General features: G+C 33.5%; 1 protein-coding gene across 1 annotated transcript in view; it reads right to left on the reverse strand.

Annotated features, from left to right (window-relative positions):
* The window catches only part of LOC150110569 (uncharacterized), a 33,592-nt gene extending 29,597 nt beyond the window's left edge, over positions 1-3,995 (reverse strand). The window contains exon 1 of the mRNA XM_090394836.1: positions 3,519-3,995. Coding sequence (XP_090250962.1) covers positions 3,549-3,875 — 327 coding nt within the window. The 5' untranslated portion in view covers positions 3,876-3,995 and the 3' untranslated portion in view covers positions 3,519-3,548. The remainder of the gene's footprint in view (positions 1-3,518) is intronic.
* Between the last annotated feature and the right edge of the window lie 16,711 nt (positions 3,996-20,706).

The following is a 20,706-nucleotide window of genomic DNA, read 5'->3' on the forward strand; positions in this document are numbered from 1 at the left end:
CTTATAATGAATTCAAATTATCAAAAAACACCAAAGCATCAATGCTATACTAAAAGATATTCACTATAACAAAAATTGTTTTTCTATTGGATGTTGAAGTGGCTTTAAGAGTACTAGTTTCAACTCTAGAACAAACTTCCTAGTCTTTAACACTTTGCCTAGCTATCCTATAGCTTGCAACTTTGTAGGATTCTCATAACAACTTATAAATAGCTTTCTGGTAAGGATAAAAAATAAATGATTTATTGCAATTTTTATGCAGTTTTTTTTTTTAATTTAATATTCAACTTTGTTTTCTGGTTCGACACACATCCACCAATAGAATTGCATTAATTTTTTAATTACAGAATTCTCACCTTTTTTTTACTCTAGTTTTATTTTAGTTTTTTTATTCTCTCTCTCACACACGCACACACACACACAAACACAGAGGGTGGTCTGAAAAGTTCTCGGCCTAACAATGAACAAACGAATTTATAATTTCAAAATTATTTTTCGACATAATCTCACTTAAGACTAATACATTTATTCCAGCAATGCTCCAGCACCATTATCCTATCCCAAAAGTTCTCAGTAAGATCTGCAAAATACCGCTCTACAGCTGCAATCACCTCTTGATTAAAAGAAAAACCCTGACCAGCAAGGAAGAGTTTTAGTTTTGGGAAGAGACAGAAGTCAGAGGGAGCCAAATCTGGAGAATAGGGTGGATGTTCCAACAATTCATAGTCTAGATCTCTTAATTTTCCCATTGCCAAAACACCTATCTGGACAGGTGCATTGTCCTGATGAAAGATGATTTTTTCCTTCTGCAAACCGGGTCTTTTGTCACGAATTTTTTCATCTAGTCTGGTTAAAAGATCGGAATAATATTCCAAGGCTATTGTTTTACCCTGTTCGAGATAATTAATAAACAAAATGCCTTTAACATCTCAAAACACCGATGCCATGACCTTTCCTGCTGATGGAACTGACTTTGTCTTCTTTGGTGCAGAACAACTGACTTTTGTCCATCGTTTTGACTGCTGTTTGGATTCTAGTGTGTAATGGTGAATCCAAGTCTCATCCATAGTAATAAATCGACGCACAAAATCAGTTTTATTCTTGTTAAAATGCTCCAAGCACTGGTCAGAGATTTACATGAGAGTGTGTTTTTGAGCTGCTATGGGCAAGTGTGGCACCCATCTTGGCAAAGCATTTTCATTCATATTTATGCAAAATATATCTCCTACATGTTCTTTTGAAATGCCTATAGTCTCAGCGATTTCACACACTTTGACTCTCCAGTTATCCAATACCATATCATGCACTCGATCAATGATTTCTGGTGTTGTTACACTTTTTGGAAGTCCTTCAAGTGGATAATCAAGGCTGATACTTCAAGTGGATAAACTCGGCAGCCCATTTCTTAATTGTTGAAAACAAAAGAGAAGAGCATAATAAAATTAGTTTAATCCTTTATCCAAGTGTGAGCAAACAAAGTTTGCGCCTGAAGTATCTTCAGGACTAGGGTAAAGTGATACAACACCAGGGCAACTCGTTGCAAAGGTGGAGAAAGCTTTTCAAAAGAGAAGAGCGCCCATAAACTTTTATGAACTTCAAATGAATTTCTTTTGGCATTAAACCTTCTTTTAGAAAGAATTTTATAACCTCACGATACTCAATTTTATCCATTTCAAGGAATACAAACAACAATTTTGCTTCAGACATCTGTATAAATCAAACTACTCGATAGAATGATTTGCAATTTCAGATGGATGCTTATGACAGTTGTACCAACTTTGAAAAAAAAAATCTTGTTGATAGTGTTGTCATTTATGGTTGAGGCCGAGAACTTTTCAGACCAACCTCGTATATATATATATATATAATACACATATTATGAGAATAACGCTGACATTGTTGGCTATGGATAAGTTTACCACTCTTCAACTAATACGCTGCAGGTTTGAATCTCATGGTCACATTGATATTTGTGAATGTCTTAGATGAATAAATATTAAAAATTCATTTATAAAATTTTATGAATTTTAGAGTATGATTTTTCTAAGCTTTAACTCACCCACAATACTAATTAATACACTAAATAAAAAAATTTAAAACGTTTTTATTATTATTCTTAAATTAATTTAACATTGCTGTTAATTTTTCTATTACAATTAGCAACCAAGCTGGCAAAAGGTCTGTGGAATGCTCCATGAGGATAGACTGAATGTCTCTCTCTCTCTCTCTCTCTTTTCCACGTTCCAACTAGACAGCTTTTCCCAGTTTAGTTACTAAAATTTACTAAATGGTTCTTTTTTTCTATAAACTTTTACTGAAAAATTTTTTAATACATGATGAGCAGAGAGACAGAGTGAATAAGGGTCATCCTTGGAAATTGTGTCAAGGATGTCCAGACCAGTTTTCTTGGAGAGTGGCGAAAAACTCGAATGGACTGCCAAAGACAGTTGTGAGCACCCTGAGAATAAATGAATTTAGGAAATATGACAGGTATTGTGTGAAAAAAGGTTAATGTGGGTCTCCCAAGATGAGTCTTCTGACTCCATATAATAACAATAATAATAATTTTTAAGCATGAAGTGAAATCAAGAAAATAACGTACTCTCTGGTTTTCACGCATTCATTAGTTATTACTAATTCCAATTGAATAGCACAACATATAATGCACTCCAACACCATATACCCCGTTTATGGGGTTGAAGTGACCCGTTTAGTGACCCATTAAGACTACAGAACTACGGCAAATAGCCTATACACAATCAAATCTACATTTTTTTTTTTAATATATTACAACAAACTTTCAGGGATTGTGGTAAGATTCGTTTCCAAAGGTTGCCAAAATGTTTATCATATGAAATACATACACAATTTAACTACATCTCTTCTAACCAGATATTTATAGAAATCAGGTGAACGACCTCTCAACACCAATGGCTTCATTGGGTCTCAACGGATGCTGTGACGTCACAATCTTTCGCCAATCACGAGAAAACACTTGGAACTGGGGGTGGAAGGTCTACCATTACAACTTCATCGCAAAATCTCATACTTAAAATATATTACCATAAAATTACCACCACGATGTTGACTGTGGATAGAACAAGAAGACCCCCTTTTGTGCTTGGACGCCATTGCTTGATATATATAAACGTAAGTGCCAGCGGCAATATAAGCATGAAATGTTGAATTCAAACAGACCAATTACAAACGAGTAACGAAAAGAAACACCTATCAGTACTCTTCAAAGCAAAAATAAACGGCATTACCTTCGCCTGCTCATTCGTATTAATTTAGGTTGTTACTTGATGCTGACTAATCCTAAAGAAAAGTTTTTTCCGACATTATAAATATATGGAAATAAGAAATAGTAATGCAAAACAACAGGATAATAAATAAAAACTATTTTCGTCACATTCTATACGATTCTATTCAAAAGCCATCCACTACGCACACTTTCAACAGTTGCGGTATATAATTAGTTTCAAACAACGATTTCAATAATCTTCGAAATTACTCACCCAATAATCAACTTCACGTTTACAAGTGACTCAAGCGGCTTTCTTTGCCCTTTTTCCTTTGGCACCTGCTTTATCAGAATCATTCTGTGCTTGCTTTCGCTTTCCTCTTTGGCCGCCTTTGGTCTCGGCATCCCCTTGCCCACTTTCGCCTGCTTCACTATCCGTCTTCACCTCTTTGTCTGAAGCAGCGTCCGGTTTCTCCTGTTTACTAGCCTTTGTTTTAGTATCACCTTCAGGTTGGCTGTCTTGTTCTTCTGATCCGGCCTGATTTTCCTTAATTTCAGCAGTCTTTTTTTCTGCGGATTTTGACTTTTTGTTTGCCGTAGTACGACCACGCTTTCCTCGCTTAGCCGCCATTTCTATTATCAGCAACGGTGGAGCACTAAGAGCAGAGCAGCCGACGAGATACGCTTAGACGCAGAACAAAGTACGAGAACGGTAACAACGTGCTTCTCTCTTCAAATTGGCGCGAACTACTGGATCCGGTTCTAGCCGGTTGTATTGCGTTTGTATCATCAGAGGGGGTCACAGTATTACCAGAATGATACTAACGTTACTTTCCATTAGAATACAGAAGTCGGAAGTTGCATTTCTCATAAAAATATATGCATAATATTATCAGAAATTTTTAAAAGTTTATAAAAGTGATTAAATTAATTCATTAGTGAACATTTATGTTATTTTTCTCATATCGATTCCTATATAAAGAAATGCATATCTCTGCGCGTGTGGCAACTTTATACATGTATTTAAATTAATGCCTATGAACTCACAAATTATTTATTATTATATATATATATTTTTTTTCCCTCACTGCAAAGAAAATCTGAAACGGTCAATAAATAATATACTTAGCATTTCTAATGTGTATGAAGTTTCATAAAAATAATAATTATTATGGTTAGCAGATATTGTGTATGCAAGCCAATGTGAAATAGAAAAATAGTGCACAGGAACAAAATTTCTGAGGGATGACCGAGAGATATAATATGTAGGTGACTGAGAAATATTAGGATTTTTAATTGACATTTCACTTATCGTACTAATAGATATACAGAAAGGAAATAAATAAGAATGCGAAAATTACATTGTACAAATTTTATCTAATGTTATCTAATGTTACACTAAAAAGAATCTTTATAAATGGGGAAAAATCAGTCTCCCCACATTTTATTTATAGATGATAAAAAAAAAAAACGTTTGAAGCGTTCATAGTGAAAACCTTGTAGAGAGAAAGTATTAAATGAACTCTGAATACTTCATGAGACAATAAAATTTACACCGGTGAAAGCGGAATCACGATATTGATATTAGAAATTAGATCTGAATCTTTTGCTTAAATAGAAATAAACAAAATAATTATGGGCCTATTATTTTATATGAAGAAGAAGTCTCAAGTGCAATGCACCAAGATGAAAAAACCTTGTTCAGACTTTTAAAAATGTGATCCGAAAAGTCTTTGAACCTGTTAGATGATAACACAATAATAGAGTGAAGAAAAAAAAAAAAACATAACGACCAATTGTATATCCTCTCTACTAACTAGTGATATCAGAGTACAGACTGAGATAGCTCGACACATGGAAAACCATATCGAATAATTTCGGATAATATCCGAAAAGAGATTTGCCCCAGATGGGACTCCTGAATCTGACAGGGAGAATTCGGAACAGAAAAATAGTGGAAGAAATAGTACTTGCATCAAAGAACCTTAGAAATTCAATAAGTTAAAAGAATTAACATTTCCTATTCTTGAATTAATTTACTTCAGTGTTGCAATAGCGTATTTATTTTATATTTTCCATATGGATTATATTAATATATTAACAGATTCATTTTATGTAACTCCCATCCACGAAAGGTTGTGATGAACTAAGGATTTTTTTCTGTTTGTTAGTTAATTTTTAAAATTTACTTTTTACCTAATCTGGAAACCCTGCTCTAGGAGACCAAACACTGAATTTTTTTCAAGCCACTTCAGGCTTCCAATAAGCCTGTCAGCACAGCAGTGTCTCACACTTGCTGAAATTCATCTCCACCAACAGACAGTTACAATCATCCATGCCCAAGACGAGTTCGAACCCACAGCATGTTGATTGGAGCGCTGATATGCTGACCACTCGGCTAACCAGGATGGTTCTTTCTTTCATTCACATTGGATTAATGCTTCCTTAGCGCAATTGGTAGAACAATGTGAATCTTTATATGGGCTTTTTCCATTGAAGGAGTTAACCGAGCTTATACGGATGTAGCAGTTTTTTTTTCCCCCCTGAAACTCGGGTTTTTCATCCCTCATACAGGCAAATCGGCTATGAGAGCACGTAATTTACAGATGGTAGCTCCTTAGAGGTGTCACGTAATAATAATAATAATTATTATTATTAGTCAGTAATAATAATTATTATTACTGACACCTCCAGGGAGTCCAAAGACTCATCGAGGGAGGTCACCTACTCTGCAGCGCTCTGTATCCATCACTCAATTCACAACTACATCACCGCCATCTACCGCCCACCACCACTACTAGTATTTTTCACAGACAATCACAAACATCCATGCCCATGGCGGGATTCGAACCCGCAGCCTTTTGACTGGAAAGCGGATTCGCTAACCACTCGGCCAACCAGGCCTGCTTTGGCCGACTGCTTCAAATGAGAAAAAAATGAAAGCAGAAAGTCGGTTACAGTAGGATTACTGGTACTAATCACGTCAAATATTTTTTAACATATGGGGACTCACACGTCCCTTAGCAGTATATTTCCAATTTCCAATTGGAAATATACTGCTAAGGGACTTTTGTGCAAATCACCAGTTGCTGATTTGCACAAAATGTAAATTAAATGGAAGGCCATAACTCTTCTTTTTGATAAATATGTTCAAATGCCAATGTTTGTTAATTCACATAAGGAGCATCACAAGATATTTACCCTCTAATGTCTGTGCTTTATGTTCGCTATACATCAAAATGTGTATACATTTTTTAGGACACCCTGTATATTATTTCAATCTTTCCATATGCACCTGCTAGTATTACCTATCACATACCATACGGGATGTCTTCTTCTTATGAGATAGTATTACCTGTCACATACCACAAGAAGACATCCCGCATAATCCAAGAGAAATGTCAACAGAGAATATTTAAAAGTATCTTCGCCTCTCAAAGAATAAATATTCTATGGTTGCACGATATGCATATTACTTGCGACTTGGTGATTACTGTTTACTTTATCAATAAAAAGCTATTCTCAGTGCTGTATTTATGGATAAGCGCACGAGGCTCTAGCTTGGGGTCCCGAAAAATTAGGGCCGATTTAATTGCCCCAAAAATGAGGGATAGATCCCGGAGCACTCCAGCACCTCGGCCCCGCCCGCCTTGGGAAAAGTATAAGTGCAGCCGAAACTATTCTATAAATTTTGTGAAACGATGTTACACTTTTGACAACTAACTATTAAGAAATTTTACTAATGAATTACTAATAAATTTCTACACATATGCTTCCGTGACAGAATCATAAAAAACAATGCAATGCTTTTTTACCCCCTTGAAAACTCAAACTTTGGCTTTTACAAAACAGTCAAACCGTCATTTGATAAATTAATTAGATGCTTATTCGCTATTGTGAACTACACTGACTCTAATCTTGCTTATCATGTGCTTATAAAGGAAGAGGAAATTAGTGGGACAAAAAGGAATTTATCGAAAGTTAAAAATGCAATTTCTAAGAATGAATAACGAAACGATAGTCCTTCATTTTAGGAACATCTCTCGAAAATCTTTTTAAAATAATCGATTCTGATTGCGTCTCTCACTACCAGAAACTACAGTGAACAATAATAAACCACAAACAGCATTTTCTTGTACACACCTTATTTGTCAAAGGATAAAATCAAAATTCTATTGATTAGTAGTGTCTGATGTACTCTCAGAGTGTATAGAGGAACAGAGCCAAAGTTAATCAAAAGCATACATATTGCTCTTCTCTGTATGATCTGAGGCTTTTAAGTTTCAAAACAATGTAGAAAGAGTGTGAGTGGAGTGTGGATTACAGTTTAGCAAATTTGCGATAAAGAAGAATATGATAGAAGTAAGTTAATAAAATGATTTTACCCCATAGATTTAGGAAATTTTTCATTATGGTGAGAGGAAAAAGAACAAAGAGTAATCCCTGAAAATGGGCATGAGAAGTTTCATTTTTTGGGGGCTAGTAAGTGACATTTGTTACCAGACAAACTCGTGAATGATTTCAAAGAGAAATATGATAGGCATTGTAAGAGATAAAAGTACCCTGTTATGATAACTTCTAGGACTCAATTGAAACAGCAGATTAATAATAACAACTAGGCACTGTTAAAAGTAACTTTGTCTTTCCAATATCAGTAATCTATCATCCAGATTATTAGATTTTTTTTTTTTTTTGGTTCTCAGTGAATGTTGTATTGCACCCATATGATCGTGTTGCATGTCTCTTTTGTGTCAATAATATTAAACTCATTTTACATAATATAATTTTTGCTTCAATGAATTACATACAAAAGAGAGAGGACTTTTTTTACCTTAAAAATCAGCTAACTCCTTTTATTCCCTAATAGGGAGTAGGCGTTAGCCGTTATACCCTATCTAGCTTTTGGAGACTGAATGGGCAGTTCAGTCTCCATCGGTAGCCAATCAGAGATAGCTGGCCCATGTCTATCACTAATTATAGAAGCCACCGATGAAGAGGCTGGCAAACAAGTGCTGCCATCTCTTGGTACCTAACCCTAACAAGATATGTTACTGTCTGAAATAATGTGGGTACTATGGTCGATTTTCTTGAGTTTACGGGACGAAAAACCCGAGTTTCCGGGAGGAACCCCCCCCCTTTTCCCGTGCCAGAGATCGACTAACTCGTGAACCGGTCGAAGATAGGCTCCAGTCAGCGACTAGACTAGAACCTAGGTCTAACTTCGAGCGGCCAAGCGCCACTTCCACTGAGTATATTTTATTAAAACGATAACAAGTAAATACATAGTAGTAAAATATTTACATCATAAATAGATATATGCATACAGATTACATTCAGGTTTTACTCTTAATATCTTTGTACTACTGTTATCAGATCAATAACAAATAAATACATAGTAGTAAAATTAAACACATCATAAGTAGATATATATTTACATTTGTTTTAACCTCGTTAGGGGTACTGTATTACTATTTGTTACAAGTAATTCATTTTGTGAATTTACTTCTCGTAGTCTTTAACAGGGATCAGTTACGTGACATTTGAATTAGTTACATTCAAGTTTAAATCTTAATACCTTTGTAATTCTATTATTATACAAATAAAAATAAATACACAGTAGTAAAATAGCTACATCATTGATATATATTTTCATCATACATTTGCATATGCTTTAACCTCCTTAAGGGTATTACCATTTGTTACAAGCAATTCATTTTGTGAATTGCTTGTAACAAATGGTAATACCCTTAATACTACATATAGTCTTTAACAGGGATCCATGACATGAGATGACATTTCAATTAATTACATTTAGGTTTTAACTCTTAATATCTTTGTATTACTGTTATTATACAAATAAAAATAAATACATAACAGTAAAAGAGATACATAATTGATAGATATATTCATCATATGTTTGCATATGCTTTCAACTTCCTTAAGAGTATATTACCATTTGTTACAAGTAATTCAATTTGTGAAATTAATTCCCATAGCCTTTAACAGTGAACAGTTACATGATATTACATTATTAATTACATTCAGTTTTTAAATCTCAATACCTTTGTATTACTGTTATTAACAATTTTAATTGTTAGCTATTTTACCACTCCATTATTTGATTACATGTTTCGAGTTCTTAAAGTTCACTTAGCATTCCTGATAATTGATTCCCTGTCCCTCTCCCACCACCAGAAGAAAGACTACATATATACACATACATATATGCATATATATATATATATATATATATATATATATATGATTATGAATGTTCTTCGTGTTCAGCTATCTGAAGGGTAGCATGATGCAAGTGAATTCCCAAGGATTCCCATTCCTCTGCGTTCATCCTTTTCAGTTGGATAGATAGAATTCCTCATGACATCTTGCAAATATCTATTGAATTTTGTTTGGATGTTTTCACCGCTTGTTCTGTCATGCATATGGTCACGCCTGTATGTCCAGATATTATCATTGTTATGATAATTATGACTGTTTGTACTCTGCTTAAGTTTCTTTTGTTTAACCAAAATATTAGATTTTCATTAATTATTTGATTCTGTGGCATCCATTGTTTCACAAGACTCCAGATTTCTTCTACATTTTTACAATAAATCATCATGTGATAAAGTGTTTCTGGCTCTTTGCAGAATTGACAGATTGCAAGACCATCTAGTGGTATTCCTTTTGCTACAACCCACATTTTGGTTGGCAAACGTGCATGATGAACTTTAAAGAAAAAGGTTTTGTAGAACGGACTTATTGGAAGACGAAATATATTAACACTGCACTTAGTTTGCTCTCCCCTCTTTTTTGTTCTCGATGCTGAGGTATTGGAAAAATGGTTCTAGTTAGCTTTGCATATATTGCTCTTGTTTTCGTATATAGTAATTTCTCAATGCCGTAATTTTTTTCTGTAAATCAAGTATCCTTCAGCCATTTCGGTGAACATTCTGGGTGGTCTCTTTTTGATCGAAGGAAGAGAGCTGATGACCTTGTCAGGGAGGCACTTTTGTAGAAAAGCAATTGCATATCCATGGTATGATTTATTATGTGCTTTTACTGCAGTTATGACTCTGATAATCAAGGTCACTTCCACTGAGCTACACAGGCTTTTTACCTATTACTTAAAATTGGCAAATTGGTTTATTTAATTTTTTAATTAAATATTAATTAAATGGTCGCCTTTTATATCTGTGGAAATAATGTTTGCTTCTAAAGGACCGCTGAAACACTGTTTCAGATATAACCTGCAGCTGTTAAACTTTAAGAAGTGGAGCTGATGGCATTTTGCCTTCTATAATCTCTTCCCTGAAAGTCTCAATTCATTAATATACTCGAGCAGTAAGTAATGGCTGAAGGGTGTAGATCGGCTGCACTTTCATCTTCAAAACGTTAGGACTAAATGGAAGATCAAGACTTATCTGGACTCTCCACATACTGTGCAGCAGTAGGTGTACACGGTGTTCAAGAAAATCGTTAAAAGTAAAACTTTTTACTCTCAATGCCTTTTACTGTCCTAGTGAAATGAATGAAGCCTGGAGACCATGTGTTTGTTTTATAAACCTCTCTTCAGCATAGAAGCATAATAAAATGCCCAAACTTGCTATCAGCTATGAAACTAGTAACTCATAATAATAATTTAATAAAAGTTTCTAAAGCACCTGAGACATGGATGAAGAGATGCACCATCACGCGAGCATCTCTTTTGATAATCCATGTAGGGTTTGTGAACGATCTGAATTTTACCAAAACACAAAGTGAAATCTTAGAAACTAGTATAGAAGGTTGAAACTTCTCTAAAATAATCGGAAAGTTCACTTCGTTTTGAAAATAAACAAAATTATTATTTTTCCCTGTGAATGGTGAACCTTGTGTTTTGAAACAATGTTATGCATTAATGTAAGCGCTGTGGAGAATCCCGATGAATGAATGCTATTTGTTTACAGTTATATCAAAGCTTAGTTTAGAAGGTCGCTCTTTTATTATGGAAACAATCATTCCTTTATGCCAGTAACACGTGTTAACCATATGAAGGCAATATTATAAGAATATGCCTTTGCTTCTTAAATATAACAATGAATGCAGATAGTATAACCTCGAAGCGACAGCACAATTAATGATTATGGAACTGGGCTTCACGAAATATTGTTGCTTTTTATGAGAGTGGGAGGTAAAGGCTGCCATTATGAGATTAGAAATTGACTGGTTCGATAGTGTTTAGTGTCAAGGAAGAAAAGCGTCAGTTTTTTGAAGCTCATGAAATTCCAATTCCACCGTTGCGCATTAAACTCGGTCGCAAGAAAACATTTATTAAGGCTTTAAATAAAAATGACGATGGTTTTTCTGTCATTGAAGGCCAAGTTGTAAATGGTTTAAATATTAACGAAGCCATTTTTATTGGCCTACAAATTCTTACAATTTATGAAGGACAAGTTCTTTTGATGACATCTTAAAACGATACCAGCAGCCCAACTAGGGTTGCCACCTGTCTCGAATTAGGCGGGACATTCCGAATTTTAAGAAAATCTTCAGCGTCCCGAATTACACCTAAGCTGAACAACTTATATATTTAATATACAAATATTAATAAATCACTAATACCGGTACCAATGTATTCAATCTTTTAATATTTTATAAGGTTAGAATTACATATTCAACTTTGGCTTTTTCATTTTATACATTTAGAGGAGAGGAAGACTTTCATATTCGATAAGTGTGTCCCTCTTTGGACTTACCAAAATATGGCAACCCTAGGCCCAACCAATACTAAATTTAAAAAATAAATAATAAAAATAACTGACCGAGCGCTACGAGGTTTTATTCGTCTTCCTGTCCTGCTATCCTCTTCGTTCTTCCTTTGGCGACTTATAAATTCATAAAAAAATAGCTTAATAATATATAACAACTGTAAATAATATTTTCTAAATCTTAATATTTAAATTATCGGATTATTGCTATAAAATCAAATATTATTTTAAAAAAAAGAGTACCGGATCTTAGTCTATGTCCTCGTTATAACGCTGAATGATACTAAAAAAAAAAAAAAAAAAAACATGGATTTTTTTCTAAATTGTTAAAGCCAGTTTTTACGAATTTATTAAAAGTGACAATGAAGAAGATAGAGAACGATTCCATCAGGAGATTTCTTCTCTGAAACAAGTATACTAAGGCAAGTAACTCCAGCAGTATGCTTTCTGAGTTTTATTGATTCTAAATCAAAGATACAGCTAATATCAACTATAAATGAAGACTTGAAAAAAAGTATAAGTAAATTCTCATTTGTTTATGCTTAGTATGCCAACACGTATTTTTTTATAGGGCAATGTTAAACTTGAAGTAATAACTGGAAAAGCTACATGAGCATATATACTTTTAGTAATTAAACAAATTTTTCACATGCTCTGGTATGTTTCATCGTTAATGAAAATAAAGTATTGAAAAGATATCAAATAAAAAAAGCAAATTATATCTTACATATGTTAATAAAGAAAAAAAAAGGTTCAAGGAATTTAATTATAAAAATACAACGATAGACATTGCATCATTGGTAATCTGGGTAACATATTGCATAACACACTTCAACTTTGTAAAGTTCAAATGGCTTATAACTCTGAGAAGACCATATATGGTTAAGAATAATACTTTGATTTCTGTTGCGCTATGTTAGCTGTCGAATTATATGTAAAGTTTCCTTAAATTTATGAATGTGACTATGAAATTCAATGTATAGAATAACTTCTTTTATTATTATTTTATTTTATTTATTATTATTATTATTTATCATCATTATTATTTTATTTTATTTTATTTTTTATTTTTTGCCAAACTACTTCGTGTCCTTCATTTGTTATGTGAAAAGCTAGACTTCTTTGTGCGCAATTTTTCTGTACATCCCTTATAAGTTCTGCAAAATATGAATCTTCCATGAACAACCTGTTTGTCACACATAATCCACAGGAACAGAATATCTTACAGAGGACTGGTTTCTTAAAAGGTGGATGTAGCAGTTTGGACAATGGTGAAATTTTTCTTTCACAGGTTTAAAAAAGATAATTTTCAAGTTGTGCTATTTTAGAACTAAGGCTATCCGTTCATTTTTTCATGTTACATTACAGAAATCCGCCTGTAATTTCGATTTTCTTCTAACATAGGTCTTTCTCTAGGCTCTAAGATATCGTAATTGTCCTGGCATTGTGTCCATATTTCTTCCTTTCTATTCAATAACTGAATAACATGAAGTCATAATCATTTTTCAGGCGGTCCTGACTGACTTGGTAACTTGGTACTTTGCAACTCCAAATTCCTGTTCTTATTTCTTACAAAAGAGTATTCTTTTCTTCCAATCTTACTTTACCAGACGGGAATGTTTCCGCTGTTGTCCCGTTTAAAGAGAGTACCCGTGAGCTACGCGCGCCTGTAGAGACGAATTGCACTGTGCATCGAGGCCAAGAGTGTTGTGTTTTGAGAACCATCTGTTGTAAACATGAATTGTACATTATTGAACAAATATGTGTGTGTCGTCTTAATCCTTTTCATTTTTATTTTGCATATTTTATTTTATTTTTTTTTTACAAAAATATAATTAAGCCGAAAATAAGATTCGTTTATTTATTTATTTATTTTAAATTTTCCCAATGGTTAAAGCTTTGTGACTTCTCATCGAACTCATATTCATATGAAGTTTTTTACTCAAGAAGACTTCTACTATAAACTCTCTAAGTTATAGATTCCTCCTGACTCACTATGCATACATATACAGAAAGCGGTTCTTCCGGCTTACCCACTCTCTACCGATTCTAAGAACTAGAAAGGAGTGGATAAGCTGGGTAAACCGGATGATTCTGATAGCAGTAGATATCCAGTTCTCAGCACCTGATATAACTTTATTTTGTGTCTGTCGACATAATTTTATGCCTTTTTCTTATGTACAAATATAAAATCCTTGTAATACACAAATATTATGTGCATGACACATAATATTACCTCATTTTTATATTTATTATGCATAGTTATGAAAAATCTAAATAGTCATATTAAATTAAAAGTATTCGGCGTTGTAAGTAGTATTCCATGCAGCAATACTTACTTCATTCTCATGCATTTGCTATAGTTTTTATTATTATTAAAATAAAATGAAATTTAGAAACACCTCACGCCTTTTCTCCCAAAGAAAATAGCCAGAGAGAACTTTTGAAGATAACCGATTCCTACACCCAGTCATCACTGAAGGTAAGCTCAAGTTATCAATGAATCATGATTTCAGGACAGAGATCAGCTGATAAGTATCACCAACTTTTTGTTCTTAAGTCTAAGCGGTATATTTTATGTCTGAAACAGTGTGAGTTATACGGTCTATTTGGAGTTAAAAACCCAAGTTTCTAGGAGAAGAATCCCTTCTTGCCTGTGAAAAAGATCAACGAACTCAGAATCTGCCGAAAAAAGGCCTGGAAAAATTTCCTGTAGTCAGCAATTAGAATCAAAGCTTATATAACGGGCCTTTTTCCTTCCTTCCTTAAAGGAAGCAGATCGCCTTGTACTTACTCATTTCCTCCTCTACACTTCTGTTTTGATATATCATTAAACAATACAATAAAATGAGAATTTATTCTCATTATATAAGATATTATATTAATTTTTATGTTTATTTTCACCTTAAGGCAGTGTTTCCCAACCTTCTTTCATGTGTGCCCCATTTTTTAATATTAGTTTTGTGGTGCTCTCCCCCACCTTCCCTTTTGCAAAAGCTTTGTTCGCTAACACAGGCCCAAGGAAGCCATTAATTTTTAGATTCATTGTTACTGTTTAGTTTTAATTAGTTGCTCGGTATATTTTGTAATATTGATATGTTCCCATAGGCATAACTAGTTTATTTAGTACAGTGGATTTTATTATTTTATTTTCAGAGTGTATTTTATGTTTTTGTTTTTATATTGTTTTTGTATTAATAAATAGTTTCATTAAATGCTTTTGTTTCAATAAAGTAGTTTTTCAGTTTTTCCTTTGATTTCCATACTTTATTCGCGTCCCCAAAGGAGGGGCTCCCCATAGGTTGAAAATTACTGTCGTGAGGTAAGGTAAGAGTAGGGCATTTTTAAGTACTAGATGCCTCTCCATGAACTCTCTCACTCTCTTTCTCCCCCCCCCCCCACAGAGAGAGAGAGAGAGAGAGAGAGAGAGAGAGAGAGAAGGGGGAAAGTAAATATCCAGGTATATAAGCACTCATGTTCGTAAAGTAAATCGATTTTAGTTGCAGGCTGAAGATGTATTGTCCAAGCTATGTGTGGACTTTTTCTTTTTAAGTGTTATCTGGTCAGTTATAGTTTAATAATAATAATAATAATAATAATAATAATAATAATAATAATAATAATAATAATGATAATGATAATTCAATAATTCACCTGTTTAGTAAATTCTCAGCTCCCTTCAAATATCGGCTTGGTTATTTGGCCAAGTGGTTAAGCGTATCCGCTCTTAAACCAAGGTGCTGTCTGCTGGATGCTTCGTAAATGTCTTCAGGTGATAGATAAATTTCATCACTCTGTGTGAGCACCACATCTTTCTTATTGGAGGCTGAAATATCTTGAAAATGTTCCATGTTTGGTCTCTAGAGCATGACTTTCGATTATCTAATCCAAGCTCGACCCGCTCACATACCCAGCATACTATTAACTAACAGCCTTTAGTGGATAGGATTAAATAACAAAAGAAACAGCTTTGAAATTAGGATTCTTGACCGGCTTCAGAAAAGCTTTTCATGAGCCACTTTAGGTTTTCATAGGGCTGCATAAGGCTTTCACTCGGAACCAAGATCTTAGTCTCCTCGCGCTGCAGGGTTTCGCGGCATGTGGTTAAACCACCGAATCGTGTCTCCTAGAAACAACAATATCCCTGTCGATCGAAGCCTCTAACCTTGGCTTCGCTCTCAAATGCCATTGTCGTCATTATATGGTTATGCACATTCCTACAATGAGCAATGCAATGCAGTCCATTAAATCCGTAGAAACGATTTTACATTTTTATAACAAGGTGGAAAGGTATGATTTTCAATAAACAAGTGGAAAAATACTGTATCCTGAGGACAGTTTGATATTCTTCCAACCTCCCCTCCCCACAAAAAAGGATTAGAAAGCTTGAAAATTATGGTCGGTGAATATCTTCAAATTGTTGTTTAAGTTGTACAATCCACCTGTTTAATGAGATTAAACGGTCTTTCATGTTGACATGCTTTAAGAAAAAAATATTGAATGATTATAACAAATATAACATGTAAAATAATCTCAGCCCACTCAAGGTACTAATATATTATACGTTTACAATATTTTTATGGGTGGTCACATAAAAAATCATGAAATTATCCCAGGCAATCATAAAGTGCAGTCTACGAAGCATTCTATTAGTGACGTTTTTCTTGCATACTGCCTTTATATGCCACGACATACACTAAATGAATGTACATACAATACTTCAAATGGGGCTTGACTTAGAATCGATTTCCAGCAAGATGTCGTCATAGTTTATCATACCATTGGTTAGATTGACCAAGTAACAGTCAAACCATATATATACTCGAAAAAGATAGGAGACTTCCGTAAAGGTTGTGCGTGCAGTATGCAGCTGCAGCTAATTCTCAATGATCCAGATACAATCGGATTTAAAGTCATACGAAGAGGTTGAATCAATTATTATCCCTACCTATGGGCGTGCTTTTTAAATTAGCAATTATCCCTTGCGCTGGAGAAGACAAAAGTCTTCTCCAGAGCAATTGACTCCTTGACCACTATCTTATGATGGTGGTCAAGGACTCAAGGGGTCAAGGTCAATATTATTGTGTGTGTGTGTGTGTGTGTGTGTGTGTGTGTGTGTGTGTGTGTGTGTGTGTGTGTGTGTGTGTGTGTGTGTGTGTGTGTGTGTGTGTGTGTGTGTGTGTGTGCGTGCGCGAATTTCTCAATCATAGATTTCATAGCTTCCCAACACAGCAAGAAAAAAACAATAAATAATAACCAACTGGTGTCATCCTCAGATAAGCTTACATATAAGCTTCGAGGGTGAAAAGCAGAGAAATTAGTTTTCATCCAAAATGTATCATATGTAACCAAATGCATGTAATGTACATATCACATGTAAACCAATGTATGTAATGTATGTATTACATGCAAACAAATGTATGAAATGTAAGTATCATATGTAAACAAATGTAAGTAATGTATCATATGTAATCAAATGTTTGTAATGTATGTAATAACTGTAACAAAAGTATGAAATATAGAGTGATTATATCCAGAGCCGGCGCTAGGGTCTTTGCTGCCCGCATACAATGTCTATTTAAGCGCCTCTGTAACGATACAGGCCTGTGTGGTTCTTTTACGATAATAAAAATTTAAATTATTTGCAATTTCTTAAATAAATTTTGACAGAACAGCCACACGTTGGTTCGCTAAATGTAACGAACCGGGGGTGTTGACTAGGCAGAATAATCATTAATAACTCGAATATTCAAAAAATTCTCAAAAGTTATTCTCAAAAGTTAAAGCAAATTTCGATAAAGCCACTTCACTTTAATCGTTGAATATAATGATACAGGGATTATAGCCTTCTCACCGACTCGAATCGTTAACAAAATTAAAATGAATTTTAATTAAAGTTAAAATTTATTTGAACTAAAGTTCAAAAAATTCTTGCATTTTACTAAATTCTTAGTAAGTTGTAAAATTTTTTTAATAATTTTTATAAGTGGAACTATCTTTTAGGAAAATAAAAGAAACTCAAGAGAGATGAGAAAATAAGAAAAGAATTCAGAAATAATAATTAGAACATTTTATTAATATTAATATAAGTATTCAAAAAATAAAATCTTTACAGAATAACAGAAAATAAATTAAATTACATAAATATACTTGAAAGTTATTTTATTAAAATTTTAGGGTTCTTGATTTCATATTCACCAAATTAGAAATAATGATCTTAACGTCTAATTCCGCACATACATCATTTTCAATAGCTATTAACGCCAAACTAACAAGCCTTTTTTCTGACATACTTGTTCTTATGTAGGTTTTAATCAATTTCAACTTGGAAAAGGAACGTTCACCGCTCGCTACACTAACAGGTAAGGTTAATAGTGTTCTTAAAGCAATCGAAAAGTTAGGGAAAGATAAATTATTGGACACAATAAAATTAAGAATATCGAAAGGGTTTTGAATATTTAAATTATCCTTTCGAAAAATATCCCGGAAAGCAATAATTCGTCATATAGTTCTATTGCATTTACGTCTTTATTGTCGCCGTCCATCAAGAGGATCTCTAAATCGTCACAATTTTTTCGTAAATCTTCGTTATTAATTTGTAGTAATCTATACAATAAATTGAAATTATCATAATATGTTTTAAAGAACTTTAAAATTTGTATCTGATCGATACTCTTGTAAGAATATTTTTAAGTTTTGGATAGATTCTAAAGCAAGTGTAATGTTCATATTTTTGTCTTGAAGCATTTTACACACAGGGTTTATTCTGTTAAGTAAATCATGCCAAATTATAAGAGAACAAATAAATTTATAGTCCTTCATTTTAGCACATAATGTTTGTGCTTCATGCTGAGTTTCTTTATTAAAATTTCAAAAAGTGCATCATAAATTTCTCCTAGAGGGCGGATTTCATTAATTTTACTTTCCCAACGCGTTTCTCATGGCTGTTTCAATGTTAAATTTTTTACGAACTTTAAAAGGCCCAACTTTTATAAGAGAATGAAAAGAAATTATAATAAATTTCTTGAATAATTGCAAAGAAACTAATTGTATCTGCATTCACTTTGGCTGCATCGTTAATGATTAAATTTAGAGTATGAGCAGCACATGGCTCGAGGATTTTTGTTCAAAAGCAAATTTTGGAGCCCATATTTTTTCCCTTTCATTTTTATCCCATTGTCATACCCTTTACCTCGCATGTCTTCAATGGGAATATTCCATTTTTCCAGTTGTTCCACTATTGTTGCACATAAACCACGTCCTGTGGAATCTGATATATCTGTAAAACCTAAAACGTTTTCCCTGATCTTGACAATTCCATTGTCACAGGAAACAAAGCGAATAATAATGTCATTTGTTCTGTTTTACTTGCATCAGGTGTGAAGTCTAAAATTACGGAATAATATTTAGATTTTCGAATTGATAATAAAATTGTATCGCTGATTGCATTACTTAGTTTCCAATATTTCATTTTGACTGTCTTTACTCAAATTGTGTACTCTATTGTTTCCTTGTAGGGCCCTTTTAACATGATTTTCCATAACGGGATCAAACTTCACAAACAGTTCGACTAATTTTAAAAAATTGCCGTTATTCCTTTCATATAATTTAGATGATCCGCGAAAAGCCAAATTTTGGCTACCAAGGAATTTTATAATTTCAATCAAGCGTTCTAAAACACTCGTCCAATGTTTCTTTTCCATTTCATACATGCTTTGATTCTGGCAATCAATAGTAGTTTTGTTTTTTAAATTTTTATCAAGTTCCTTCCATTTTAAGAAATTTTTCATGTGAGCTAACCTAGTCTCATGTCTATGAAAAGTTGTACTTACATTTCTCCAATCGTTATAACCTTCTACAAGACTACTTGATTCAGTAGGTGCGAAAAGTTTGCAACAAAAGCAAAAAACAGAATTTAAAATTTCAGAATAAATGATCCATGTTCTTGACACGAGCTCCCCGTTTTCCATTTTTCTATTATAATACGTGTCGCCAAATTTACGACCATATGTATCTGGGATATATTATATTTTTCTTTTGAACAGGCCCCATTTCAATTAAAACAACTCGTAATTTTTCATCAATATTTCCCCATTCACCTGGATCCTCTAAATTTACAGAGACTAACAATGTGTTAGTTTGGTGGTCAAACTACAACTAAATCCTAACTGTTTTTCACTTAAATCCTGCATCTTGTTATCTTGTTCAACAGTTGTAATAGTACTTTCATTCAAACTGGATAATGTGCATGGTTCGTCAACTCTGATTTCTGATGTATCGAGTTGGTTACAATCTGCATCAGAATATTTTAATATTTTAACAAATTTATTAAGAGCCCCAGTTTGTTTCTTAATATCTGCTTCTTCGCAGCATGACGCTTACGATTTTGTGCACCAGATAACCTTTTTTAATTTTTGATTCCATTTCTGTTTTATACCCACAAGAAATTATTACACAACACGACACAGAGACGAAACAATAGTCCGTACTGCGCTACTGTCAGTAGCCTATTCAGATACGTGCTGTTATAAATCTACTGTTGCTATCCTGTCATTACTGCGACATTGTAAAATTTTATTATTATTTTAACTTTGTATACTTGTAATTTCTATTAATTACTTGTGATGTCTTTTTTCTTTACTTTATACTTTATTCTCCATTATTCTAATGTAGCTGTGCATGCTTTCTTTCTCTGAGAATCTCTCTTGTTTA

Source organism: Typopeltis vanoorti, chromosome 1 (assembly GCF_054136105.1).
Source record: "Typopeltis vanoorti isolate ZY-2024b chromosome 1, IOZ_Tvanoo_1.0, whole genome shotgun sequence".
NCBI classification, from domain to species: domain Eukaryota; kingdom Metazoa; phylum Arthropoda; class Arachnida; order Uropygi; family Thelyphonidae; genus Typopeltis; species Typopeltis vanoorti.